A 25157-nucleotide genomic window follows, 5' to 3' on the forward strand; every position below is an offset into this window, starting at 1 on the left:
GTAGGTTGAATTGAGTTTAGCTTCATAAAACTCAGTTAATATATTTATTTTGGGGAGGTTACTTAAGCTGAATAGGAGCATTGAGGTGATAGTGGATAGAGCAATAATCCTGGAGACAGGAGGAGTTGAGTTCAAATCCAGCCTCCGATACTTACTAGCTATGTGACCTTAGGTAAGTCACTTAACCCTGTTTGCCTCAGTTTTCTCATCTGTAAAAATAAGCTGGAGAAGGAAATGGCAAACCATTCCAGTATCTTTGCTAAGAAAACACCAGTTGGTTATTGCCAACTCACTCATTGTGAGTGAGTCACAACTGTAATGATTAACAACAGTAACAACTCTTAAGCTGAATTAAATCAGTTGTACTTCCTCTCTCCTTTTTCCATATACAATTAGATTCTGGGTTTCTAGTTCTTATGTACTTGTGAGTCAGAGATAAAGTGAAGGTCTTTGGGAACAGCTTAAATGACACCCTTAAGACCACTGTGGTTGGACTGAGGAGCAATGTCAGTGCCTTGGGAACTAAAGCAGATCAAGCAATGAAATCCAGTTGGAGATTTTAAGGACTAAGTATTAATCCTAATGTTATCTTTACTTTCCTGAGATGCACTCCAAGTTGAAGGAAGAATTAAGGCTCTAAAGAACATCTCTCACAACTAATTAATATAACTTAAAAAACATGAATGATTTTTAAAAAGCCAAAGAAAATAAAAGAGGGGACAAGTTAGGTTCTGGGAAGCAGAGGACTAAGAGCCCAAATTTGGAAGTCAAAACAGATTCCCCAGGGATGCTCCATCATACTCTTCTCCTATTTCATCTCTTCTGATTTCCCTCTCCCTAGCTCTTTTACCATTGTTTTTTCTTTTTCTTTCCCATCTTTGAACAGAAATGTCCCAAAACAAAGCCTTTCTGCTTTCTTGCCTTTAGTGTGCATATTATCTCCCACCTTCAGAACCATTAACGAGGGTTGAGTAACACATTTTTTACCTCAGAGCACTGTTATTTAAATGGTGTCTCTAGTCAGTATCTCTCTCTGTCTCTCTCTCTTCTCTCTCTCTGTCTCTCTCCTCTCTCTTTTTTCTCTCTCTGTCTCTCTCCTCTCTCTTTTTTCTCTCTCTGTCTCTCTCCTCTCTCTCTTTTCTCTCTCTCTTCTCTCTTCTCTCTCTTCTCTCTCTCTTTTCTCTCTCTTCTCTCTCTTCCTTCTCTCTCTTTCTGTCTCTCTCTTCTCTCTCTCCTCTCTTTTCTCTCTCTCTTCTCTCTCTTCATTCTCTCTCCCCTCTCTTTTTTCTCTGTCTTTCTCTCTCTTTCTGTCTCTCTGTCTCTCTTTTTTCTCTCTGTCTCTTTGTCTGTCTGTCTGTCTCTCTCTCTCTCTCTCCCTCTCCTCTCTGTCTCTTTCTGTACCACCTTTTCTGTTTTTCTGTCTGTCTCTCCCTCTTCTCTCTGTCTCTGTCTCTCTCCGTCCCTTCTTGTTCCTCTCCTTCTCTCTGTCTCTTTCTCTCTCTCCCTTTCCTTTCTGCTTGTCTCTCTGTCCCCCTCTCTCTTTATATCCTTTCTTCTTCCTCTCCTTCTCTCTGTCTCTTTTTGCATCTGTCTCTCTGTCCCTCTCTATACCTCCTTCTCCCTTTCCCCATCTCTGTCTGTCTCTTTCTGTCTATCTGTCTTTCCCTCTCCTGTCTGTCTTTGTCTCTCTGTCCCAGACTCTCCTTTCTTTCTCTGTTTGTGTCTCTGTTCCTCTCTCTGTCTCTCCTTCTCTCTCTCCCTCTTTCTGTTTTTCTCTCTCTATCTCTCCCTCTCCTGTCAGTCTGTCTGTCTCTTTGTCTCTGTCTTTCTGTTTTGGTCTCTCCCTCTCCTCTTTGTCCTCTGTCTGTCTCTGTCCCTCTCTGTCTTCCCTCTTCCCCAGAACAGTTAACTGAAACTGAAATTACCAGACCCTAAGCATTGTTAATAACACCCATCTGTGAGCCACTATTGTTAACTAATTCCCACTCCTATTTAACTGAATTACTTCTATTATTTTTAATTTATAAATTGCATAGTAAATTTGAGAGTGTTTTTATTTTTTGCAGTATGTTCTGGGCAACAAAATTGTGACTTATAGCTCTGCCTACTCCCACTCCATCTGTCACATATCGCATTTTGCTTCTGTAAGACTTCTTTCTCAACTCACTATAGGTCACAGAAAAATTAGACATCACACATTGAAGCAAAAGAATGAAGAAGCCTAGAGTTCTTTTGGCTAATAATATTAATAACTGACATTTGTAGAGCCCTTTACAGTTTACAATGGCCTTTATATTCAGGTGATCCTTACTGTAATTCTTTGAGCTAAACAGTGAAAGTATTATTATTTTTGCTTTACAGTTGAGGAAATTTAAAACCGGAAAATTTAAATGAGTTGCTTGAGATCTCACAATTACTGCGGGACAGAACTGGATCAGAACAACATCTCTTCTCCCATGATGGCTGCTTCCTTCAACAGAAATTTAAGAAACTTTAAAGTTGCATTGAAAGAAAATAATGATTTTCTTCTGGAGAGAAATTGCTAGTGACCTCCTCTATATGAAATTGGGGAGATTATTAAAAAGTCCCCATTAATTTCATTTGTTCAGTTGTGTATCCCTTGTGATAATTTCATTTTTGGCAAAGGGCAGTTAGGTGGCACGTGGATGGAGTGCTGGGGGTAGAGTCAGGAAGACCCAACTCCCTGAGTTCAAATCCATTCTCAGACACTTTCTAGCTGTGTGATTCTGGGAAAATCACTTAATCCTGTTTACCTTTATATTTCTCATCTGTAAAATGAGCTGGAGAAGGGAATGACAAACCATTCCAGTATCTTTGCCCAAATGGCATTAAGAAAAGTTGGTCACAACTTTTTGATCACAAAAAAGTTGGTCACAACTTTGAGCAACAATTTAATTTCATTTTGACGGGTTCCCATGCCATCCTTCTGTCTCCACCATTTTTTCCCCCTTTTTCCCAAATGCATATGGATTAAAGAGAGGCATCTGGGGACGGAGTCCTGGGGTGCAAGTGCTGGGCAGGCACATGCTTGGCAAATCATTTTGTCTCTTACAATTTCTGTCCTTGTTGGCAAATAGTTAGTGATATTTGCACTATCTATCTACTTCACAAGGTTGTTGTGAGGAAGGCATTTTTTCAGCTTTAAAGAGCTTAAGTGGGAGTTATTATTAAAATAGAAAACCAGGTGGCAGTAAGGGGACATGGGGAGGGCGGAGGTATGAAACAGAGGCAATCCTTGGCAGGCCAATCCCAGCCAAACCTTAATCAGCTTCTCTCTGCCTCTTTAGGGGATTCATTGAAAGATTTAAGCCAGTTTGTTTCCACGAGGAACCATCCTAATCTCTATTTAGCTTTTTTTTCTTGGTTTAATCTTAGTGACCAAGTAATTACAGCAAAGGGAAAAGTGATTTTTTGTTTTTTTTCCCACTCTTCTCTCTTATCCAGTATCTCAAAGGGTTGGACCAGTTTGATGGAAATTTATGGAGTCACAGCTTACAGAGGACTCTGGGACTAAGGACAGTGTTTGAAGCGGGAAGGACAAGAGGGGGGAGGAGAGGCAAGTGGTAAATCTGAGAGGAATTCAACGTGGGGAGCCAAAACAGTCTGCTAAGAGGACTCCGACTGATCTGTTTCCATGAATCCTGCTGAAAGTAAAGGTCACGCTTTAGGAGTTTAGGGATCTTCTTTGTTTTTGAATGTGTCATTAGTTAGTATTTTGTTTCTCTGCTTCTGAGAGCACAGAGGGGAAATCCACAAAGAACAAAAATAAGCAGATGAATCATGTGCTTAAGATCAAGGCAAAAAGCCACATTTCATTTTTGTTGGGGAGTGTCCTCCAGAGTAAGGATTCCAATGAAATTTTGGCTTTCTGGCCCAAGAAACTTTACTGAACCAATCTTATTTCCTAATTGCAGTAACTGTACACATTCAGAACACCCTTGTGCACATACCGTGTGTGCTGGTTGTAACTCAAATCAGTTTACCCTTTTGTATTAAGATGATTTCACCAGCTGCTATAGTCTCTTGGTATGAGAGAAAACAACTAAAATTTTATTTTTCTATTGACATTTCCAATGTTGGTGTCAACATTTACCAATAAAAATTATTACATAAAAAAAAAGAAAGAAAGAAACTTTACTGGAACCGAGTCTGGTCTCTGAAAGCTAAATCTTGACATCTACTGTCACAGCAAGGTACAGGATCATAAAATTCAGATCTAAAGGGGAGCTTTGAAATAATTTATTCCAGCCTTCTTATTTTAAAAATCAGGAAACTGAAAGCATAGATAGATGAAATAACTTGCTGAAGGTTACCTGGGTAGTGTAGCTGGTGTGGAATTTGAATCCAGGACCCCTGACTTCTAATCTTTTTTCTGGATAACAAATTGACCAATTCCATAGCATTTTAGTCTATCAGCATCATTCATTACAAGGCCTAGATCAGTGGTTCTTAACCTGGAGTCTAAAGAAACATTTGAGGGAGTCCTTGGACTCATGTGAGAAAATCCATCTATATTTTCGTCAACCTCTAACTGAAATTTAGTATTTCCTTTTAGTATGAATGTTAAAAAACCTGATTGTTTTGGAATGGGCCTGTAGGCAGCCAAAGGCTGCCATGACATAGAAACTGTTTACAAACTCTTGGTTTAGTCTATACTCCTAGCATTTCTCAGATCATAGAACTTAAGCTGGAAGGAATCTCAGAAGCTATCTAGTCCATCCCCCTGCTTTTGCAGATGAGGTGATTTAGTCCCAGGAACAGTCACACAAGGAATAAAGTGTCAGAGGTGGGATTTGAACCCAGGTTTGCTCACTTCAGAGCCACCATGCTTTCTAGTTTTACCACATGGCAGCCATGTGGTAATTTCCAACAAATACAAGTTCATCATTAATTATAGGAACTATTCCTGGAAGAGCTCTCAGAGTCCTTTTTAGCTCAACTCTCTCATTTTATGGATGAGTATGATTATTCATTTCCACAACTTATAAAGGATCCCCATTTCCTGTCCCTGAAGATGCTGTCTTATAGAAGTGAATGGCTTTTTCTGTCTTTTCACCTTTGAATCATGTCTTTTCTTCTGCGATCTCACTGTTGGTAATAAAAATAGACCAAGAGGACCATGGTAGTAAGAATGGCCCTTTCAAGTTGAGGAATTCTTTAGTATTCTCCTTTAAATGCAAACCAGTCATTTTTAAAAAGGAATGGTCAAGAGTCCAAGTACTGAGTCTCATTTACTTGCTACAGAAGCATCCAAGAGACTCTACCCTTCCTTCATCTGATAGAAAGTTCCCCCCTTTTCCCATTCACCATGCAGTGGTAGATCACGTAGACACCAGAGGGAGAAAACAAATGAGGTACTTACGCTGTTGGGGTGTAGAATGGGTAGAGGCAACAGCAGAAGTGGTATAAAGATGACCAGCAGCAAATTCTTTGCTTTAAATAATTCCTTCAGAAAGGCCATTGTCCACTCTTCCTCTTTATCTTCTTGTGGACCTTCCTGCTCCCCTCCTTTTCTTCAGCTTTCCTTTGTCCTTACCAAGAACCCTCACTTTCTCCCTCCTCGCCAGTTAAAAACATAAAACAAATAGCACCACCACCAAGCTTTTAATTTTCCTTGTCTCTCTTTTTAGGTCGCACCCACTTTGAGACAACTGAGTATAGTGGTGACTCTGCCTTTACTCTGATTAGAAAAAAGACCAAGAAATGGTACCAAGGCCTCTATGCCCTTGAATACTTTAGGTAGGATTGATGAGCAAGGTATTCTGAGCAAGAAAAGGGAATTGGCCAAGGATTACCAACTGGGACATAGTGATTTCCGTCTTTGTTTTGGCTTGGGTGAATTAGCATGGACAATCCTATAACTTGGTCCCAGCGTTTTAGCAATTGACTTCTTCCATGAAGTTGTTATTGTTGTTGTTGTTTCAAAATTTTTGTTGATTCTAAGACTGATTCTAGGAAAATCACAGGGGAGCCTATTATGATGATGATTAAGGAAAGTCTGCATACACTGATTTCTCTTGGTCAATTCCCTTGATGGTTATTTCCAGAGTCCACTCTCCCTTGGCTCTCTCTGCTCTCTCTGATTCTATGAAATCTAACCTCTCCTCCACTGTAAGCGACCAAACAAATAAGAAAGACCCGAGCTGGTTGGAGGAAGATGATGGCTTCAGATCAGGCTGATTTTCTTTCTTCCAAGGTTTGCCACTATGCTAGAATCAAATTCTTCCCCTTTAACTTGGTTTCCTACTTTTAATTTACCTTTTCCCTACTTCTTGAGCCAGGGCCTCCCAGAAAAATCCCTGAAGACTTTCCTTTCTGGAGCAAGATAAAAAGCTGTTGGGGACCCTCCTTTACTTTGAATCCACCTATGAAAAGCCTGGAAGAAGAAAGTGGCCCTGCCCCAACTCCCCAAACCAATCAGGGTGTCTCAAAGAATGCCCCAACTTTTTTCCCCCAAGGCCTCTACTCATTGGTCACAGCAGGGTCTTGCGTCTGCTGACTTTGGAAAATAGCAGCAACTGGCAAAGCTTATTTTTAATACCTTTTTGTAACATTCCAAGGGCAGAAATAACAATCCTCCCCAACATAATGCCACTTCTCCGAGCGAACACTCTTTTCTGGTTTGAATGCATGGGTTAAGAACTTTTCCTGGGAGATTTCCCATGGCTCTCAATCCAGCTAGAGGCAACAAAGTCCTTTGGAAGGTGTATTAAGAGCTCAGGGACTGTGAGACATACATGACTTAGCACCTGAGAGAAAACCAATGGTCTAGAGCAGGGAAAGAGTTTGGAAGCTGAGATTTGGAGTAATGATGCAGCCTTATTGCAAACCAGAAAGACTTCCTCTGGGACGCTGAGAAAGTTCCAACTTCCTCCAAGTCAATGAGTTCCATAGATGATGTTGGCCATCTCCTCAACGTCTCTTCTGAGGTCCCAGCAAAGAAATTGGGCCGACTTTGCAGTCAAAGAGATTTATATCAAGATGAAAGATAAACTCTAAACTCTCTCCCAGTTCTAAATTCCATGGTCCCTTCCCAGACATTTCCAAACCACGATGACTCTCTCTTTGAGCCTTAGTCCTCTTCCCAGCAGATCCTGGACTCTGCCCGGGAGTCTGGGCTCGGAGAAGGGAGCGTTTACCTAATCTTGCCTATATCCATCCTACTACGACATTCTGGGTCTTGTTCAGATGAGGTGCTGGTCCACATATACTCCCCCTCCTAATTTCTACTTTGCCTTGATGTCTTAGGATCTTCCTCATTAGACTGTAAGCTCCTTGTGGCTCCAGGATTGATTGCTTGTATTTCTGTCCCCAGACATTTATTAGCAAGGTACCTTATGCAGAGGAAGCATGTAATAAATGTCTTCAGTCATTTTATGGCTACTGGCTAGAGCAGGGTGGTCAGCAGTTGAGGGGCCAACTGTTAGGAGGCTGAGACTATGACTGGTAATTCTTACCTTATCTTGAAGCCAGGGGAATCTAGGTAAAGAGCTGCTGAAGAAAGAAGAGCCATGGGGCAGAGGTAGTTTAGATGGGTGGAAGAGGAGGAAAAAAGAATTCTTTGAAGAGTGTTGTTTCTCCATTCATTACAAGACTTTGACCAGCAGATCTGGGATTTGTGGATAGATTTCAAGGGGTCCTTAAACTTATATGGGAAAAATAATGCATTTTGATTTTCACTAATTTTTCTTCTTTCACAAACTATGTTCTAGTCAAGTGATTCCCTCCACACAATATGCTATCTTTTAACTTTGTGCCTCAAATTCTCCTCACTTTTGCCTCTTGCAATCCCTGACTCCCCTCAAGGATCAGCTCACATCCAGACTCAATGCCTTCCAGCTGTGGGACTCGGTACCTCTGTTTACCTCATTTTTCTCGTCTGTCAAATGGAGATAATAATAGCAACCTATCTTACAGAGTTGTTGTAGGGATAAATGAAGTGATATTTGTAAGAAACTTTGCAAACTTTCAAGCACTATATAAATGCTATTGTCATGATTGTGATTATGATTTCCTAATTTCCCAAGTTGTTAGTGCTCCCTCTGACTTTGTGTCTCCTTTGTTTTTACTTAATTATAACTTGTTATATCTGTCTCCTTTCTTCCCCATCTCAGTAGAACACAAGCACCTTGAGATCCAGGATTATTTAAGTTTTTTTCGTTAGTATTTGTGCATAGGGCCTAGATCATAGCAGGCACTTCAATTTTTTTTAATTGAGCTGACTTTTATATTTATGTTTGTGCCTCTCTACAATCTGACTTTTGATCTTATCATTTAACCAAAATTCTGCCTCCAAAACTACTAATCTCTAATTGCCCAATCTGATAATCTAATCTAAACCTTATTTATCTTGACAGTCTGCAGCCTTTGACATTGTCAATCATCCTCTTACTGAGTCTCTGCTTTCTAGGTTTTGGGGAAATTACTCTCCCTCTCTGACCTCTCCCCAGTCTCTTTTGCTGGATTTTGATTCAACTTATACCAGCTAATCATGGGTATCCCACAGGACTCTGTCTTGGGTACTCTGTCCTATTCTCTTTCTATATTATTTAACTTGAAGATCTCATCAACTCTTATGGATTCAATTATCATCTTTGCACTGATGATTCTCAAATTATTTATTTAATTCCAGCTGATCTTTATCCTTGCATGTCTGTCTATTGGATATCTCAAACTTGATGTCCTATAAAACTTTAAATTCAACATGTCCAAAATGAGATTATCTTCTTCCTAAATTCTCCCCTTTTCTTAACTTCTTTATTACTGTCCAGGGTACTATCATTCTCCAAATTGCCCAGCTTTAACTTGTTCCATCTTCAACTCTTTACTCTCTTTCAACTCCCATATCTACTCTATTATGCCTTTCTCTCTCCTCTGTCACCATCATCGCTCTGGCAGAGGACTTCATTGTGGACTAGTACAATATCCTGCTGGCTGATTTTCCCCATGTCTCCCCAGTCCATCCTCTCTCCAGCTGTTGACCTGATGTTCCTAAACCACAGCTCTAACTATGTCAGTTCCCTACTCTGTAAACTCCAGGAACTCCTATTAGAATCAAGTAGAAAATCTTCCTTTTGGCCTTTAAAGTTGTTCGGATCCTGGCCCTGTTCTACCTTCCCAGACTTTTTATATATCATTCCCCTCCATTTATGTGTTCTGTGATCCAGGGACAGTGTACTCCTTACTCTCCCTTAAATAAAACATTCCATTTCATTACTCTAGGAATTTTCACTGGCTGTCCCCATTCCTAGAATTTTTTCCCTGCTTATCTCTACTTCCTGGCTTCCTTCAAGTTCCAGCTCAAATGCAGCTTTCTCCAGGAAGGCTTTCTCTCTTGACCAACCATTTCCATTGCATTTTGTGTATAGTTAATTATGCATAATTGTTTGCATATTGTATCCTCCATTAGACTATGAGCTCCTTGAGAATAAAGTCTCTCTTTTACCTTTCTTTGTATCCTCAGAACTAAGCATGATTCCGGGCACCTATTATGTATTTAATAAATGTTTGTTGATCGACTGATTGACATTTTGGCCTTACTTCTATGCTGGCTGTTAAAACTCAACTTGGGCCATATAGTATGTGACATATTTTGATTGCCAATGTTGAGAAGAGTAGGTAATAAAATAACAAATATCTGGGGATGATGGCTGCTGCCATGTGCCAAGATCCGAAAGCAGTTGCTTGAGTCAGCATGTGTTATTAAGCTTATTGTAGCACTTTAAGTTTCTCAGTAAAGTACCTTGATAAAACAAAGACACAAGAGAGATTCATCAATCTGAAACAGCATCTTTATTGCATCATATGTGATAATCTATTAAATAAAAATGGAAAGATGAATGATACAGCAAATCCAAGAATTCTCTTTTGGGGCTGTATCCAATTTTGAAAGAAGCAAATCATTTCCAGAGTATGATTTTGTAAGAACATAGGAAATCCAAATGGATTGGGAAATTAGAGATTCTTTTAAAATTCTTTAATCTTTGTTTTTTAAAAGGAAGTTAACCTTAGACTAGCTTATCCATGGAAATTCATCTTGACAACATACCCCCAGTTCCATAATCTCTTTTACACTAACTTGGAGGAGAGGACAAGACAGTGAATGGTAATGAACACATACTGTGGGTCTTCAGTGTCTCCTATGGCATCTGTCCACATAGGTTTCTCAAAACATATCGACCAACTGGTTGAGTGCTTCTAGAGAATGGTATAAGGATGACTTCTAGAAGGTCTTAACTCTCAAAATTTTCTAATAAAAATTATCTAGAAGTATTATGTAGAAAGGAGAAAAAAATATTGTTGTATGTGGAAAATTCCAAATGGGCACAGGTCAATGACCACACCATTTATTGTGACCATAATGTTCAGAGTAAGGAGTTAATAAGATAAAGGCTACATAAGCCAGCTAGCTTTGCTATATTCGTTGAAAACAACAATTAGTTGGTTTTTGGTAGGAGGGGAAAAGTGTGTATATTGATTTTGCCTGTAAAAAGTAAGGGAGGCTTTCAGAAGTTTTTCTGAGTTTAAAAATAAAAACAAAAAAGTTTTAGCTTATATCCAAGCAAATCCAGTGCTTAAAAATTGATTATCTAAAATTTTCTTATTTTCAAGGAAAGCTTTTTTTTTTTTAACTTTTCACTTTATATTTCTTTAACCATTGGCTGCTACATGGAATTTAGAATCTCTGAAAGGACATTATTTATTTTACATTTTTAGTTAATGAATAGGTTGCATCAATACATTTGCATCATAATTTGGGGTCAAAATAATCCATCTATAGTATCCTAACCATTAGCTATTTAGAAATCTTTGTCCTCAGAGTCTAGCATGCACTGTGTTTGGCACCTAGGAAATTAATAAGTGCTTGTTAACTGGGATGGAATAAAAAGATATATCTACCTCTGTAAGAGATTGATTTGACCAACAATAATAGTGAGAATAATTCTTGGGAATGTTTTTCTGTTTTGTAGGTAAACACAGGTCCAGAGTTGGATATTCCAGAGAGCAGACCTAGAACATTTCTTGGATACCGAGTCATTAGATAGAATTCTTCCATACTCAGGCTCCTGCTGCTTAGCAAAGGAGCAGACAATATAGATTGCCATATAGGCTATGGGACAGATACCTAATTGCTTCCCTGGAAAGTCCAAATCTCTGGAGAAATCTTGGTTTTTTTGAAGCAATTAACTGTTCCCCATTCTCCCAACAACACACTGAAAAAATAGTATTATATTAATTAGAAAAAAAGAATTCAGAAGACAGGTCCGGGGAGACAAAAACAGACAGTTGACTGAAATAAAGTCAGATAGAGAATTAGAGATAGACAGAGATAAACAGAGATATCTCCCTCCCTCCTGCCATCCCTATCCCCACCCCACCCTACCCACCCCCCAAAGCAAAGGGAAATAGATTGAAAAAGAAAAGGGAAGGAAAGCATGTCAACTTGTGAGATGTTCCATTTTCCCTAGGAGAAACAGAAAGTGCAATAGTGTATAACAAGGGACAGAGAAAAGGAGAAAAGGGGAAAGTGGAGGGAGGCGGGGAGAGAGACAGAGACAGAGACAGAGACAGGCAGAGACAGAGACAGAGATAGAGACAGAGACAGACAGACAAAAAGAGACAGAGAAAGAGACAGAGACAGAGACAAAGACAGAAAGATATTAACATTGCTTTTCTGAGCCAGAGCTGTGGAGGTTGGAGCAGAGTTATGTAGCATTTTTTGATAGTGAGTACCTTCTTCCTGCCAACCAACTTACTAATATTTCTCTGAAAAAGCTATTAGGCTTGGGTATACAAAGCTTCATTTATCCCAAGATTTATGGAATTCCAGACCAGACTTTTATCATTATCAAATCACAGTCTTTAGAGTCACACTTGAAATAACCAGATTCAAGGCCTCAATGTCCTGCTTATCTTGAGGTCAGTCTCGGAGCAACTTCAACCCTTTAGAACACAGCAATGAACTTGGAGGTAAGCCAAAAGGATCTCTTTGCTACTAAAATAGCTATTTACAGAGTACTTGAAGGAGGTCCTTAACTCAGAGAATTGACTGACTTACTCAGCACACAATTCTGACAGAGTGAGTTATGTGATTTCCTGACCCACAGCAAGTTAGAAAAAAGTTAGGGAAGGACATAATAGGAAAAAAGTGAAAACTGATAGCCTGACAGTCAGGGAGGAGACAGAATAATTTAAAACCCAAACACAAAATTAGCAAAGTCTGGGAACATTTAGTGTAGGTGCAAATATCCCTGCACTCCTCACAGCCCCCAGACAGGATTATTACATTACAGAATACAGTACAAAAATTGATGATCATAAAGAACTATAATGAACCATAGAGATAAAAAATATAAATTATTTTCCATATTCTCAATTTAAGAAGGCAGGGAAATATTTAATACATTTTGGAATGATTTCTATAGAAAATGGTTAAAAAATAAAAGACTTGGCATGTGAAGGGTGACTTTTAGTTATCTGGAAAATTCACTTGTATCCCTCCTTTATGCTGTATTTACTTTATTTTTGTTCTAGGTCAGACTTATATTTCGTGACTTTTGTGGAAGAAGTTGAGAAATATCTCAATAGAATAAGTTATTGTTTATTGTTCTAGTATCTATTTCCTACCAATGAAAATTTGGAAAAAGAGGTACTTTTAATCTTGTTTTTTTAGCTAATTAGCCCCAAAGAAGGACCGATCCCTCTCCCCAACATTTGTCCAGTCTCCTTGTGCCTGTACTTACTCTTGAATAGTTGGGACCCTTGTCTGAGTCTTCCACCTACCACTGAGAGTAAACCATTTTCTCCCTGGAGGTATTTTAAAAATACTGGCCTGGAGAATCTTGACCTAAAGCCAACATATTTGTTGGAAATAGTCTAGAGTAAAGAAATATAGGCTTATTTTTTTCCTTTTTTTCTGATCACTATTTTTCTTTCCAAGTAGAACATGCTTCAATTGGCCCTTTCCATGAGGAAGGTAATGGGTAAGAGAATAAAGACCTTTTGGGTTGTTGGGTGACAAGCTAGAAAAAGCTCTGGGTTGCTGCTCTCCCCTCTCAGTATGCAAGTGTCTTTCATTGAGAGTGCTTGGAACTAGAAGACTTCACCAAGTCGTGTCTCAGGGCTTGGAAGAGGCTAAGGAGAGACTGGGCCCATATGTCTTTCTGGAACCCTTGGGCCAGGGCCGTTCTATAGGCCGTGTAGGCCAGGGTTAGTACTGTCCGTTCAAAGTCTTCTCTCTTGAGGACTCCAATCCGCTCAGAGAGGTGGGCACTCAGCCGGCGGATGTCTGTGATGCTCTTGGGGATGACTTCATTGCAGATGATGTTGAAATCAGAGGCCTTCCGCAAGGAGGAGAGTTCCTCATCTTTGATGGAGATCCTCAGGTCTTGGCTGATCTCAAGTTCAGCCAGAAGAAACTATGAGAAAAGGAATATGGGAAAAATGTTTTAGCCTTCTAGGTGAATTCATTGTTGAGCACTCCCCATCCTCATTCCCATCATCACACTTCTCTTTCCCTTTTATAAAATTAGAATCTTTGAGCTGGAGAGGGGATTTTGAACTCTAATCCAAGCCCAGCACTTTATAGGTAAAGCAACTGAGGAACAGGAAGATGAAAAATGATTGGCGTGTCATTGGTGGTCATACAAGTAGTTTGGACAGAATTAGAACCTGATTGATTTCTTGGCTCCCATCTCATTGTCCTTTATGTTATATGCTATTGAATTTATACTATCTAATAACTGGAACAGTATCAATAGTGACATTTATAGCTGACTTGAGGTTTGCAATATGCTTTATATACATTACTTAATTTGATCCTAGAAATAAGTCACTGACAGTCTTAGTCAATTGACTAACAAACATTTTCTGCACTAACTGAAGGGCTCCATGTTAGACTCTGTGGAGGAGGGGGTTACCTTTAGACTTTCTTTTCTCAGGGCAGCCAGGTGGTGCAGTAGGTAGAGCACTCCTGAATTCAGGAGAGCCTGACTTCAAATTTGACCCAGATACTACTACCCACATGACCTTGTACAAGCCACGTGATCCTAATTGCCTCAAACCCCTTCCCCCAAACTTTCTTTTAACCTCTACTACAGTTTTCCCTGAAATTCACTTTTGGCAGAAATCTCAAGGGTTTTTTATTTTGGTTCCAAGTTCAATGTTAAGCCAGTAGGCAGAATTTTTATTAAAAAAAGTATTATTGAGACTATGTCTTATCTTTTTAAAGCAACATTATTTTCTAATAACACATTTTTTCTAATAACACAATATTTCCTAATAACACATTTCCAATAACAATAGCACAATTCCCCATAAAGGACTTTCCCTTATGACAAGTTAAGCAAAACAAATGTGTACATTTATTGTGTCTGACCTCATGCATGACTTTTCTGCCGCCATTCAACTAAGATAGGGGAGACGTGTTTGGTATCAGTCCCTGAGAGTCAAGACTAATCATCTCATTGATCTGAATTTGGATCTATTTTAATATTGCCTTTCTTTGCATTGTTTAGATTCTTCTCTTGGTTCTCCTTTTTTTTTTTTTTTTGCACATTAGGAAAAGTTTCCAGAGCTTAGATCATTGGTATCTCCCAAACCTGACTTCTTGAAGAAAGAGTAGTGCCCTCTGAGGCACTGGGGCTCCAGCCTACCTCATAGAGCAGCTCCACTTCCTCTAGGGAGTTCTGCAGCACAGGATTTATAGGACCTGAAGATGATCTCTTTGACCGATGAGCCGAAGGGAAGAGCACAGCTAAAAGTGAAAAAAAAGGGGGGGTTTCAGAAACAGGGTTCTTGGGGTAATGGGCATTAACCAGGTCATTTTGATATTAATCAATATATTGATTAATATTGGAAGCTGGAAATGTGTGGGAGGGATGGCAGACCTTCGGTAATTGTCACCTAGTTATTATATATAACATAATACAAGTATTTTATGTATAACCCATAATGTTCTCCTCTGCCTCTTAAATAGCATCTACCTCCCAGGATTGTTGTGAGGATGAAATGAGATAATATTTGTAGTGCTTAGCATAGTACCTGGCACATTAGCAGGTGCTATATCAATGCTAGTATTATTATTATCAGACTTCTTCCCTCGAGGAGCTCTGCTAGATTATTAGAAGCAAAGAGAGTTGATGCTGTGAAATACAGTTTCAAATACAGTTTCAAATACAGTTTCACAATACCCAAACCCGACATCCCCTCAGGGCAACACCTCTCAGGCCTTGGATGCCTTGGGACCAAAGCTGGCACTTGGTTTTTTCTGGGGCCTCATTTTCTAGCTCAGCATTTATCCAGACTGACTCTCTACCAGCTGCACTAGGAGGGAGTCAGTTTTTCAGCTTCCATTGATTTACTGTCCATTTCTGAAGATTTTCCAGGTGGGAAGTAAGAAGCACTAGGTTTTCGGCCAAGGGCTGGCTTCCAATAAAAGGGATTTTGAAGTCCAGGGCTGTCTAGGAGCTCATGCCAATGGGTAGACTGGTTGCTCAGAACATTAGTAGGATTCATAACTTCAGGCTATGGTGTTCCAGGACACTGCCTTCCAGAACAGTGTTTGGCCCGAGGCTCTCTGGAGACCAAAGACCCTTTCTTTATTTAGGATTTTAATGGTGTAACTGACAGGTAGGAATTTCCACATTGGCCTTTTCACAGAATAATCAGGGTAAATCTGTAACCTTAAGTAACAGTCAGAGTTGACATTTGTACAGCATTTTAAGGTTTTTGCATTTGTTACCTCATTTGACTGTTTTACTTTTGTCTCTATATTCCTAGAGCCTAGCACAGTGCCTAGAAAATACTATTTTTAAAAAATTTCTCTGAGATTTACTTGAGGAAAGTGGACAGGAGGATCTTATAGGTAGAAGATATCTCCTGTCATTTCTAGCATCTGAATGTGACTGGCCACTTTTTTGGTCTTCTTCTAGTAATTCTTTTCTTTCTTCCTTCCAAACCTAACAATGTGGGACTGCTGAGCATGTGCTTTTCTCCTGTCCTTTGCCAGTGGGAATCATTCAATGAGATGATTTATAGGCAATAGAAGGCAAATTCACTCAATCTTCTCTTTGCCATTTTTCCCCCTAAAGTCTTATCTTCTACCAGCTAGGTGGTTCAGTGGATTGAATGCTGGACCAGGAATCTGGAAGATCAGAGTTCAATTGTGATCTCAGAGACTTATTAGCTGTGTGACTCTGAGTAAGTCATTTAACTTCTGCTTATCTCAGTTTCCTCATCTGTAAAATTAAAATAGTAACAGCAACTAGTTTGAAGGGTTGTTGTGAGATAATATTTGTAAAGGGCTTTGCAAATCTTTAAAAGCTACATAAATGTTGGCTGTTATTACTGTAACTGAACTAGGGCTCTGAAAACGTCTTTGGGAAGCAGCATCCCCTGCAAAAGCAGGGGAACAATAAATAGCATTACAGAAAGATTGGGAGACCTTGTTTTCTGGGTAGAGGTGGAAGTTTTTTAAAAATAATTTTTTATGGATATCTTTTGTTTTTATATTGCTTATATTCCCCACTCTCTTTTCCTCTTAGCCCTTCCAGAGAGCCATTCCTTATAATAAATTAAGCAAAATTTGATGTCATGTAGGGTAAATGGATCATAGGAAACCAAAGCTTTTTTTCAGAATAGCATTAAGATCACAGAATTTTAGAGCTGGGAAAGGGCTGGAAGATCAGACGCTGATGTCTTCATCATTGATGAAGAAACTGAAAGGGATCAAATCATGACTTAACTCATCCAAAAGTTACAAAGCAAGCGGGGATGTACTAGTGAGAGCTGATTACTAAATTTTAATTGTGAGCATTTACAACTCAGAAATCAGCAAATGCTACAAAGCAGGGCTTGATTTATTGTTGTGTTATGTTTCTAGACTTTAGAAAGTGCTGGAGAAAATGTTAATATGCAGATTAAATTAAAAGTGTCTGTGCTTCCCTCCCCTCCTCCCCCTAAAAATCTAGTTATTAAATATTTACCTGTACATACCACTGAAGCTTGCAGATCTGGGACCCCAATTTTAGTCTACTAGATTTCTTGTACAACAAGTTTCCATTACATCCACAATATCAACTTCAAATAGAAACAGGGCCATTAACCCATACTGAAGGATCCCTCTGAGTTGCATATTGACTTAGTTTTTAAATGTACTATTGTCTGTGTTTATTTTTATTAATTTTGTTGAATAATTCCCAATTACATTTTAATCTGATTTACATCTCTGTCTCTCTGTCTTTATTTGTATCTCTTTTTCTTTTTTTCTGTCTGTCTCTTTCAGTCTCTGTACATCTCTCTGTGTCTCTCTGTCTTTCTGTGTCTGTGTCTGTCTCAGTCTTGCTTTCTCTCTGTCTCTTTCTTTCTGTCTGTTTTTCTGTATATCTTTCTGTCTCTCTCTCTGGGTGTCTATGTCTGTCTGTCTTTCACTTTCTCTCTGTCTCTCTGTTCCTCTGTCTCTGTCTCTCAGTGTCTGCCTGTGTCTCTCTTGTCTCTGTCTCTGTATCTCTATCTCTGTCTCTGTCTCTCTTTCATGGAACAAAAGCAATAAATCACGAGAAGGTGTTATCTTAGTGGCTGGACGAGAAGAGAGAAAGATAAATAAAGTTGGAGCTAGGCTGGAGGAGGTAGGTTGTGTGGATGAGACAGAGTTAAGAATGATTTAGCAAAGTGACCACAGATTAATCGGGCTCTGTGTGTGTGTGTGTGTGTGTGTGTGTGTGTGCGTGCACATTTGTGTTTGTGCATACCCACCAATGCTTTTGCATTCACGTTGTTATTTTTGGGAAAGAGATCCTGGGATACAAGGGAAAAAATAGAATAATTCCTTTCCCAATTAGGGATTAATTAAATTGATCAAATTGAGCCATCTCCTAGGTGACAACTGATGCTTAGCAGACTGCATGTGAGCCGCCTTCCAGTCCTAAGATGCCTTGAGTCTGTGAGTTTCCGAGGTTAGTACTTTTTAATTTTCCTCTGCCACAAAAGGAGCCTGTTAGACCTCGGGCATCTTTCTGATTCAATTGCAGCATGTATATATAATGAAAAAGAGAATTTGGAGGCTTTGTGAGGTGGAGAAAATGCTGGAATCAATGGACAGAGTCAAGGGACTGTTGTGCAAGTGAGGGAGAGGGGATTTCTGTAATACCCAGGCTTCTCAGTTCTATCTAATTAAAGAGGAAGAATGCCCAAGCTCCGTTAGACTCTTGTTTTCAGTTCTGCTCATTATTTTTAGTGTCAGATAATAAAAAATAAATGAAAATAAAATAAAAAAACTTCAGTTTAGCTTTTATAACCCAATCTCTTCCTACCTTTCCAATGTTCTTAACACATTGCTCATTTCCACAGATCTTACAATCCAGCAAACTCTGCCTTCTTGCCTGCCATTCCTCCCACAGGACACTCCATCCTTGGACACTCCATGCCTTGGACTGGCTCTTCCTGACATCTGAACATCCTAGACCCTCATCTTGCCTTCCTGACTGTCTGTAAGACTCAGATTAAATCGTCCCTTCTTTCAGAGTTCTCTCCCAGTCCGCTCCACGGCTAGTTCCTTCTCTCTGGGATTATCTTCTATCTGCTCTGTGCATACACAGTTGTTTGCATGCTATCTCCCATGCAGTATCCTCATCACTCAGCACATTGCCTGACTCCTTCTTCTTGACTGATCACTTCCTTCAAATCTGCCATCCTTTGGCTTCTTCACACCATTTTGGCTCTAAGGCTTGGGTGGGAGGGAAGAACCTAGGGGTTCACCCACTACAGAGATGGATTATACACAGAAAAACACAAATAATTCCAGGAGCTTCAGGTAACTTACAGAGCATCTTAAGGCAGGAATGATCCTTGGATCTGTTTAACACCAAGGGATCTGAAGACTAGATCTCTCTCAAGTAAAGTTTAGCAGGTACTTCTACACCTGAGCAAGTGTTCTGTGCACTCCAATCCTTAGTGTAAACTTTGTCCAGAGGGTGTGCTACACCCAGACAGGCGACTGACTAGAAATTCACTGCTCTGTCATTTTCTTTGGCCTCTTTGGGCTTTTTTCTTTTATGTCTGTGCTTTCTGTAATTTTATAGTGTGACAAACAGCTCCAAGGGAGGGAGACTCTCAGCAAGGCGGCTCTATCTATAAGGTGAAGGCAAGGATCAGGGAAGGAAGGGAGTCTAAATTTACCTTGTATATCTTCTCCCTCTCAGAGATAAGGGACTACATTTGGCAAGAGGGTCCCCTGCCCTGGGCTGTTAATCCATCCATTGGGAAGAGTTTGTATCCAAGACTGTTCTCCCTTTTTACCTTCCTCCTTTGAGCAAGTAGCTCACCTGCTCACCTTCCTTCTGATGAGAAGGAATTCTAGGTTTTCCCACATATTCTACCTTCTCAGTCTTGGACTCTGTAGTCCCCTGACCCCAGAATATAAACTACCTAGATAACTATGGCCCTCAGTGTCTTAATAGTTATCATTCCACGATCAAAGCCATAGGACTTCTGGATCTTTCTAGCTTCCTTCACAGGTTTTTTTTTTTTTTTTTTTTTTTTTTTTTTTTTTTTTTATTCTATGTTGTCTCCTCCTAATTAGAATATATTCTTCTTGAGAACAGGGACTGTCTTGATTTTTCTGTTTACATCAGTGCTTAATACAGTGATTGGTACAAAGTAAACACTTAGTAAATGCTTTTTTTTTCATTCATTCTTTTTTCTTAGTCACATGGTGGTTTTTGGTATCATTTAGTCCAAGCCCCTCATTTTACAGATGAGAAAACTGAGACCCAGATGGGATAAAATAACAGAGGCAGGATTTGAATCCAGATCTTTGGAGCCCAAATCATGTACAGTTCCTATCATATTCTGAATTGCTTTTAACTTTCTTGAGTGTTTCACCCATTGACATGCTTTGTCCCTCATTTTGTCCTACATTTTTCCTTCCTTGGTGATGAACTGGGACTAGGCTGGGGTTCCTAGGGACTAACTTTTTGCTTCTTCCTTGGCACTTCCAGTTGGGACAAGAATGAAGGCACAGAGAAAGCGATTCTTTGCAGCAAGGGAAGGAAAGATACACACACAATTCCAAACATCAGCTCTCTGTGCCAGAAGAGACGAACTTTCCTCCCTTCCATTGCTTTTAGCCAGAGTGCAAGTAAACAGTTTTTGGAGGTTTCCCTTGCTGTCTGCAGAATCAGGCCCTTCTCTTGTCCTGCAGGCCATTTCTGAGGGCAAGTTGTGTCCATGAGACAAAGGATAAAGGATGGTAAACTACAATCACATTTAGGAAAGATACAAATTGCCTTCAACACTTCCTTGCTATGTGACCATAAGAAAATCATTTAATCTGTGAGCCTCAGTTTTTTCATTTTGAAAATGGGAACAATCTCAATTTGAAGAGGAAATAAGGCAACATAAATTAAAGACTTTGTAAAAAAAAAACTTAAATACTATGATATTAAACAGGCTATAACAAAATTATGATATGGACAGGAAAGAAGGGGATAAGAAAGAAAGAAAGATAGAAATGAGAGAGAGAAAAGGAAAAAAATGGCACTTGGTAAGATTTGGCAAAGAGCACTCCTCATAATCACCTTAGATTCTACTTGATAGTTTTTGGTGTGGGATCTTTACTAAATGTGTGTAAGGATAATAAAACTAACTAACATTTATATAGCTCTTTCTTTGTTCGCACTTTACAAATGTTATTTAATTTAAGTCCTTGGGAAGGAGATGCTATTATTATCATTTCTATTTTATAGATGAAAAAGTGAGGCAGAGAAAGGTCAATTAAGTGATTTGTCCAGGATTACTCAAGTAGAAAATGTCTGAGGCTTACTTTGACCTCAGCTTTTCCCAATTCCAGACCAGGTGCCTCTAGGTCCACTGTACTACCTGATGCTGAGGGATGATGCTATTGCCTTAGAGAGCCAGATTTGCCGAACTTTGTGTTCTCAAATTATTCATTTGATTTATTTTCTCAGTAACCCCTGGAAGACTAGAGAGTCTTCAGCTTGAATTCCTATGACTCTAAGTGAGTGTTGGGTCAATATTACCCTCTCTATGTCCCAGGTGAGCCTTTCTTTGAACTTTGCTCTTGTAATTTATGATGCCTTCCCTCACATCTCTGCCAGAAGAAATACCATCCATTCTTCAAGATCTACCTAAAAGTGCTATTTTCTCTGTGAATGCTTCCCAGATATCCCAACTCACAGCACCCTGGATCTCTTGGAGTCTTTATTTATATTTCTCTAATACAATTATCATTTTCTCTTTGTATTGTATTATAATAAAAATAGCATGGGATTGTGGAAAGACCTCTGGAATCACGGCATCTCGATTTGAATCCTATTTCTGACACCTATTATCTGTGAGATGTTGGGAAGTAACTTTGCCTCCCTGAGTCTCAATTTCTTTCTCTGTAAAATGGAGGAATTAGCCTAGGATAGCCTTTGTAATACTTTCTAGTTCTAATCCGTTGATGCTGTGTATCTGAGTTTTCCTAACTCTCCCCCTCCCCTGAATATGATTTGTTGCAGTGATGACTGACTATGAGTTATTTGTGAATTGAATTTTCCCCAAAGCTGTAACTAGGATAAGGCAGTTGGGGCTTTTTTCTGGTGTCAAATTTAGAGGGCTTTGATAGCCCTTGTAGTCCTTCTAAGAGACAACATAGCTCAGCAAGAAAAATTAGTTAAAATGAGTTATCAAATGACTTCATTCTCAGGTCTCCCCAGCAGTGGCCCCAAGGTCCTAGAAGCTCTTCCCAGAGAGGTCTGTATTCAGGCTTTAGAGGAAGCACTCTCATGTTTCTTGCCTCAAGCATAACCTGCATTGTCCAACACAACACAATTGTTAATAAAAATTGCTGCTTATTGCCATAAATCACATGCCTCTTATTGCCATTTATTACATGCCTCTTATTGCTGTATATTATATGGCTTTCAGAGCACACAGATGCCTCACAATTGATTACTTCACAAGCTTTGCCTTCTTCTTTCTCTCCGTCCCCTTCACTCATGGGAAGAAGGACTGGACTTTCTACTTGAATTTTCTTTTTCTATCCTTTCTTATTTCCAACTAAGTTTTGAACCCTATAGAAGTGCACTATAACTGATTGAGAAGATACCGATTTACTAAGAAACTTTTTTTTTTTGCTAGATTTCTTTTGCTGGGCACAGGGAATTCAGGCCATTCATCTGATTCCTAAAGTATTGCTAATTGGCTGCATGGCCCTCCCCAAAAGCAAGACAGAGTGCTAGTGTCCCAAACTGGCCCTTGCTGTCTATTTGCGATCTTGAGATAGCTTCCAGGACATGTGCTGCTGCCAGGAAATCCCAGCTCAGTTGTCTTCTACTTCCTGAGGAGTCCAATCCACACCCTTAACCATGGAACCTTATACTAGGGTGAGAGTCTTATTTCTTCCCTGAAACAGATGTCTTTTCTTTCTCCGGTGCTTGATGAAGCCACGTGTAGGATTTTAAAAGAGATTATTGCTCCTCTTTCTAAATGCTCACCAATTGTAATAGTTGTGGTGGTATTCCAGGTCACATGTTCCACAGCCTAGGTTCACATAAGGTCTCTGAAGCTCTTCTTACAGGAGAGAGAATTGTCTCCATCTGTACCTACTGTCAGTGAGCATTTCAGAAATGTTTGGGTGACTCAGGGAACTCCATATAATCTGACTTCAAATGTTTCTTAAAAGCTGATAAAATAAATAACACTATAATATTTAAATAAAATTTCAGGAAAACAACAAAAGAGTTGTAAGACATTATAAGATGAATTGTTAAATGAATTTTTCAGAAAATAATTGTTACAAGAGTTAGAGATTCCTTTAGGTTCAAGTTTAGATGAGTGGAATGAGATGTTGGTAAGTCTAAGTCTTGCAGTGATTGCAAGACTCATTTTACAGAAAAGGAAATTGAGGTTTAAATGACTTGAGCATGGTCATATAGATAGTATTAGAGGCAGTATTTCAAACTGGTCTCTCCTGATTCCATATTCAGTGGTTTTTTCAAAGCAAATAGTAATAATGTCATTGTTCAGTGATGTTCTGGTCTGCATGACCCCATTTGGGGTTTTCTTGGCAAAGATCCTGGAGTGGTTTGCCACTTTCTTCTCCAGATCACTTTACAGGTGAGAAACCTCAAGCAAACAGTTAATTGCCTTGCTCAAGATCACACAGTTAGTGAGCCTGGATTTGAATTTTTTGACTTCAGGTTCAGTGTCTTATCTCCTGCACCTCCTATCTACCTCCTCACTGCCCACCCCAATAGTAATAATATCTACCTTTACATTGGGCTTTAAAGATTGTGAAGAGCTTTATAAATATTATCATATTTTATCTTCAGAACAATCCTGGGAACTAGGTGCTATTATTGTTCCCATTGTACAGATAAAGGAATTGAGGCAGACGGTGGTTATGTGACTTGCCCACAGCCACACAGTTAATAATAAATTCCCATTTATAAAATGGGAATATCTGAAACTTGATTTGAACTTAATGCTTCCTGACTCCATATCCATTGCTGTATGCACTTAGATGTCTTATTAATGTTGGATCATCGGTATCATCTTTACAGAAAGAGGGCAGCTCCTAGATCCAGATGCAGAAGTGGATGCCCAAAAGGAGAACGCTTATATTTTTAGTGATCCAGATGTGAAATTGGAATAAAAACTGGCCGTAGGTGAAATTCAAAGGGTCATTGATGATTTACAATCTAGAAGGGACCCTAACACTCATTTAGTCCTATCCTCCTAGTTCACAGGTGAGGAAATGGAGTCCCATAGCAATTAGTTAAGTGACCTAGCTGTGGTCGCTAAGTAACAAATAGAAGTGGGATTCTAGCACTTCTAAAAAATATAGGATTCAGAGCCAGACGTGATTTAAGAGATTTTGTATTCCATCTTCTTTTTACATAGAAGAAAACTGAGGAGGAGGGGGAACAAGTGCTTCAAGTCACATAGCAGGTAAATTGGAAATAGGAGAATCTAGAACCTTTGTTTCCAAATCCCTATGCTCCATGGGAACCTCTTTTTCTCCCTCTCTCACATCTCTGTCCTTCAGCTTTTGAGGCACTTGTATGTTCCCTTCAATGTAAACCCATTTTAGGAAAAAATTGGATAGCAATCATTTTTACCTTAGTATGAATTAACTCAATGTTTGCCTCTCCTAGGTATATTTGTATTTAAGACTATATTTAATTGTGGGGAAAATATCTTTGTAAGGGTAAGGGCACTGATAGAGTGCCCTTTCTAGGCCCCTAAAATCATTCTATTTAGGGATTTGGTTCTGACCAGAGCCAGTGTTCAGATGTTCAGACCTAGGCTTCTTGCACTTTATCATGCCCCAAGTACCATAAGGATTCATAAATCCTGCAGATTTCCTGAGAGTTCTCAGTATACTGGGGAGAAGGCTTCCTGACTCAAATCCAGGTTTAATTGTAGAAACCATTTAGTTTCCCACTGCTCTTGTCCATGCTCTATCACCAAGGAGCTCACATTGGTGGAGTCAATCTGCAATAGTTTAAGTTCTCAGATAGCCTCCTTTCTCTTCAGAACAATATGAAAAAAGTTCAGAGGACCTTAGAGAAGTATGATTCCCCTGTGCAATGGAAAGAATGTTGGATTTGGAGTCAGAGGTTTCGTTCAGTTGTTTTCAGTCGTATCCAACTCTCTGTGACTCCATTTGGGCTTTTAGCAAAGATACTAGACTGGTTTGCCATTTCCTTCTCCAGCTCATTTTACAGATGGGCAAACTGAGGCAAATAGGGGAATGACTTGCCTAGGATCACACAGCTAGTAAGTGTCAGAGGTTGGATTGGAACTTAGGAAGATGCTCTGTGTCCTGTGATGTTACCTCGCTGCCCCAGAGCCAGGGAACATAGATTTAAATCCAAGTTCTGTCACTTAATACCTTTGTGACCTTACAGAAGGTAGGGGCAGGTAGGTGATGCAATAGGTAGAGTGCTAGGCTCAGGAAAACCTGAGTTTGAATTTTACCTCAGATACTTATTAGCTATGTGACCCTGGACTTTTTACCTCTGTTTACTTCAGTTTTCTTATTTATAAAATGGGAATAATAACAGCCCTCAGAGTTGTTTTAAGATTCAAATCAAATAACAACTGGAAAGTGCTTAGCGTAATATCTG

General features: G+C 39.4%; 2 protein-coding genes across 5 annotated transcripts in view; both read right to left on the reverse strand.

Annotated features, from left to right (window-relative positions):
- Positions 1-6340, reverse strand: part of SLC13A4 (solute carrier family 13 member 4) — a 61062-nt gene extending 54722 nt beyond the window's left edge. For all 4 annotated transcript variants that reach the window (XM_031939124.1, XM_031939126.1, XM_031939125.1 and 1 more), the window contains exon 1: positions 5384-6340. In XM_031939124.1, the coding sequence (XP_031794984.1) occupies positions 5384-5482 (99 nt within the window). In that variant the 5' untranslated portion in view covers positions 5483-6340. The remainder of the gene's footprint in view (positions 1-5383) is intronic.
- Positions 6341-11387: 5047 nt separating this feature from the next.
- Positions 11388-25157, reverse strand: part of FAM180A (family with sequence similarity 180 member A) — a 28198-nt gene continuing 14428 nt past the window's right edge. Inside the window, exons 2-3 of the mRNA XM_003771644.3 lie at positions 14676-14776; positions 11388-13439 (exon numbers count right to left, since the gene is read on the reverse strand). Coding sequence (XP_003771692.1) covers positions 13095-13439; positions 14676-14776 — 446 coding nt within the window. The 3' untranslated portion in view covers positions 11388-13094. The remainder of the gene's footprint in view (positions 13440-14675; positions 14777-25157) is intronic.

This window comes from Sarcophilus harrisii, chromosome 5 (genome assembly GCF_902635505.1).
Source record: "Sarcophilus harrisii chromosome 5, mSarHar1.11, whole genome shotgun sequence".
NCBI classification, from domain to species: domain Eukaryota; kingdom Metazoa; phylum Chordata; class Mammalia; order Dasyuromorphia; family Dasyuridae; genus Sarcophilus; species Sarcophilus harrisii.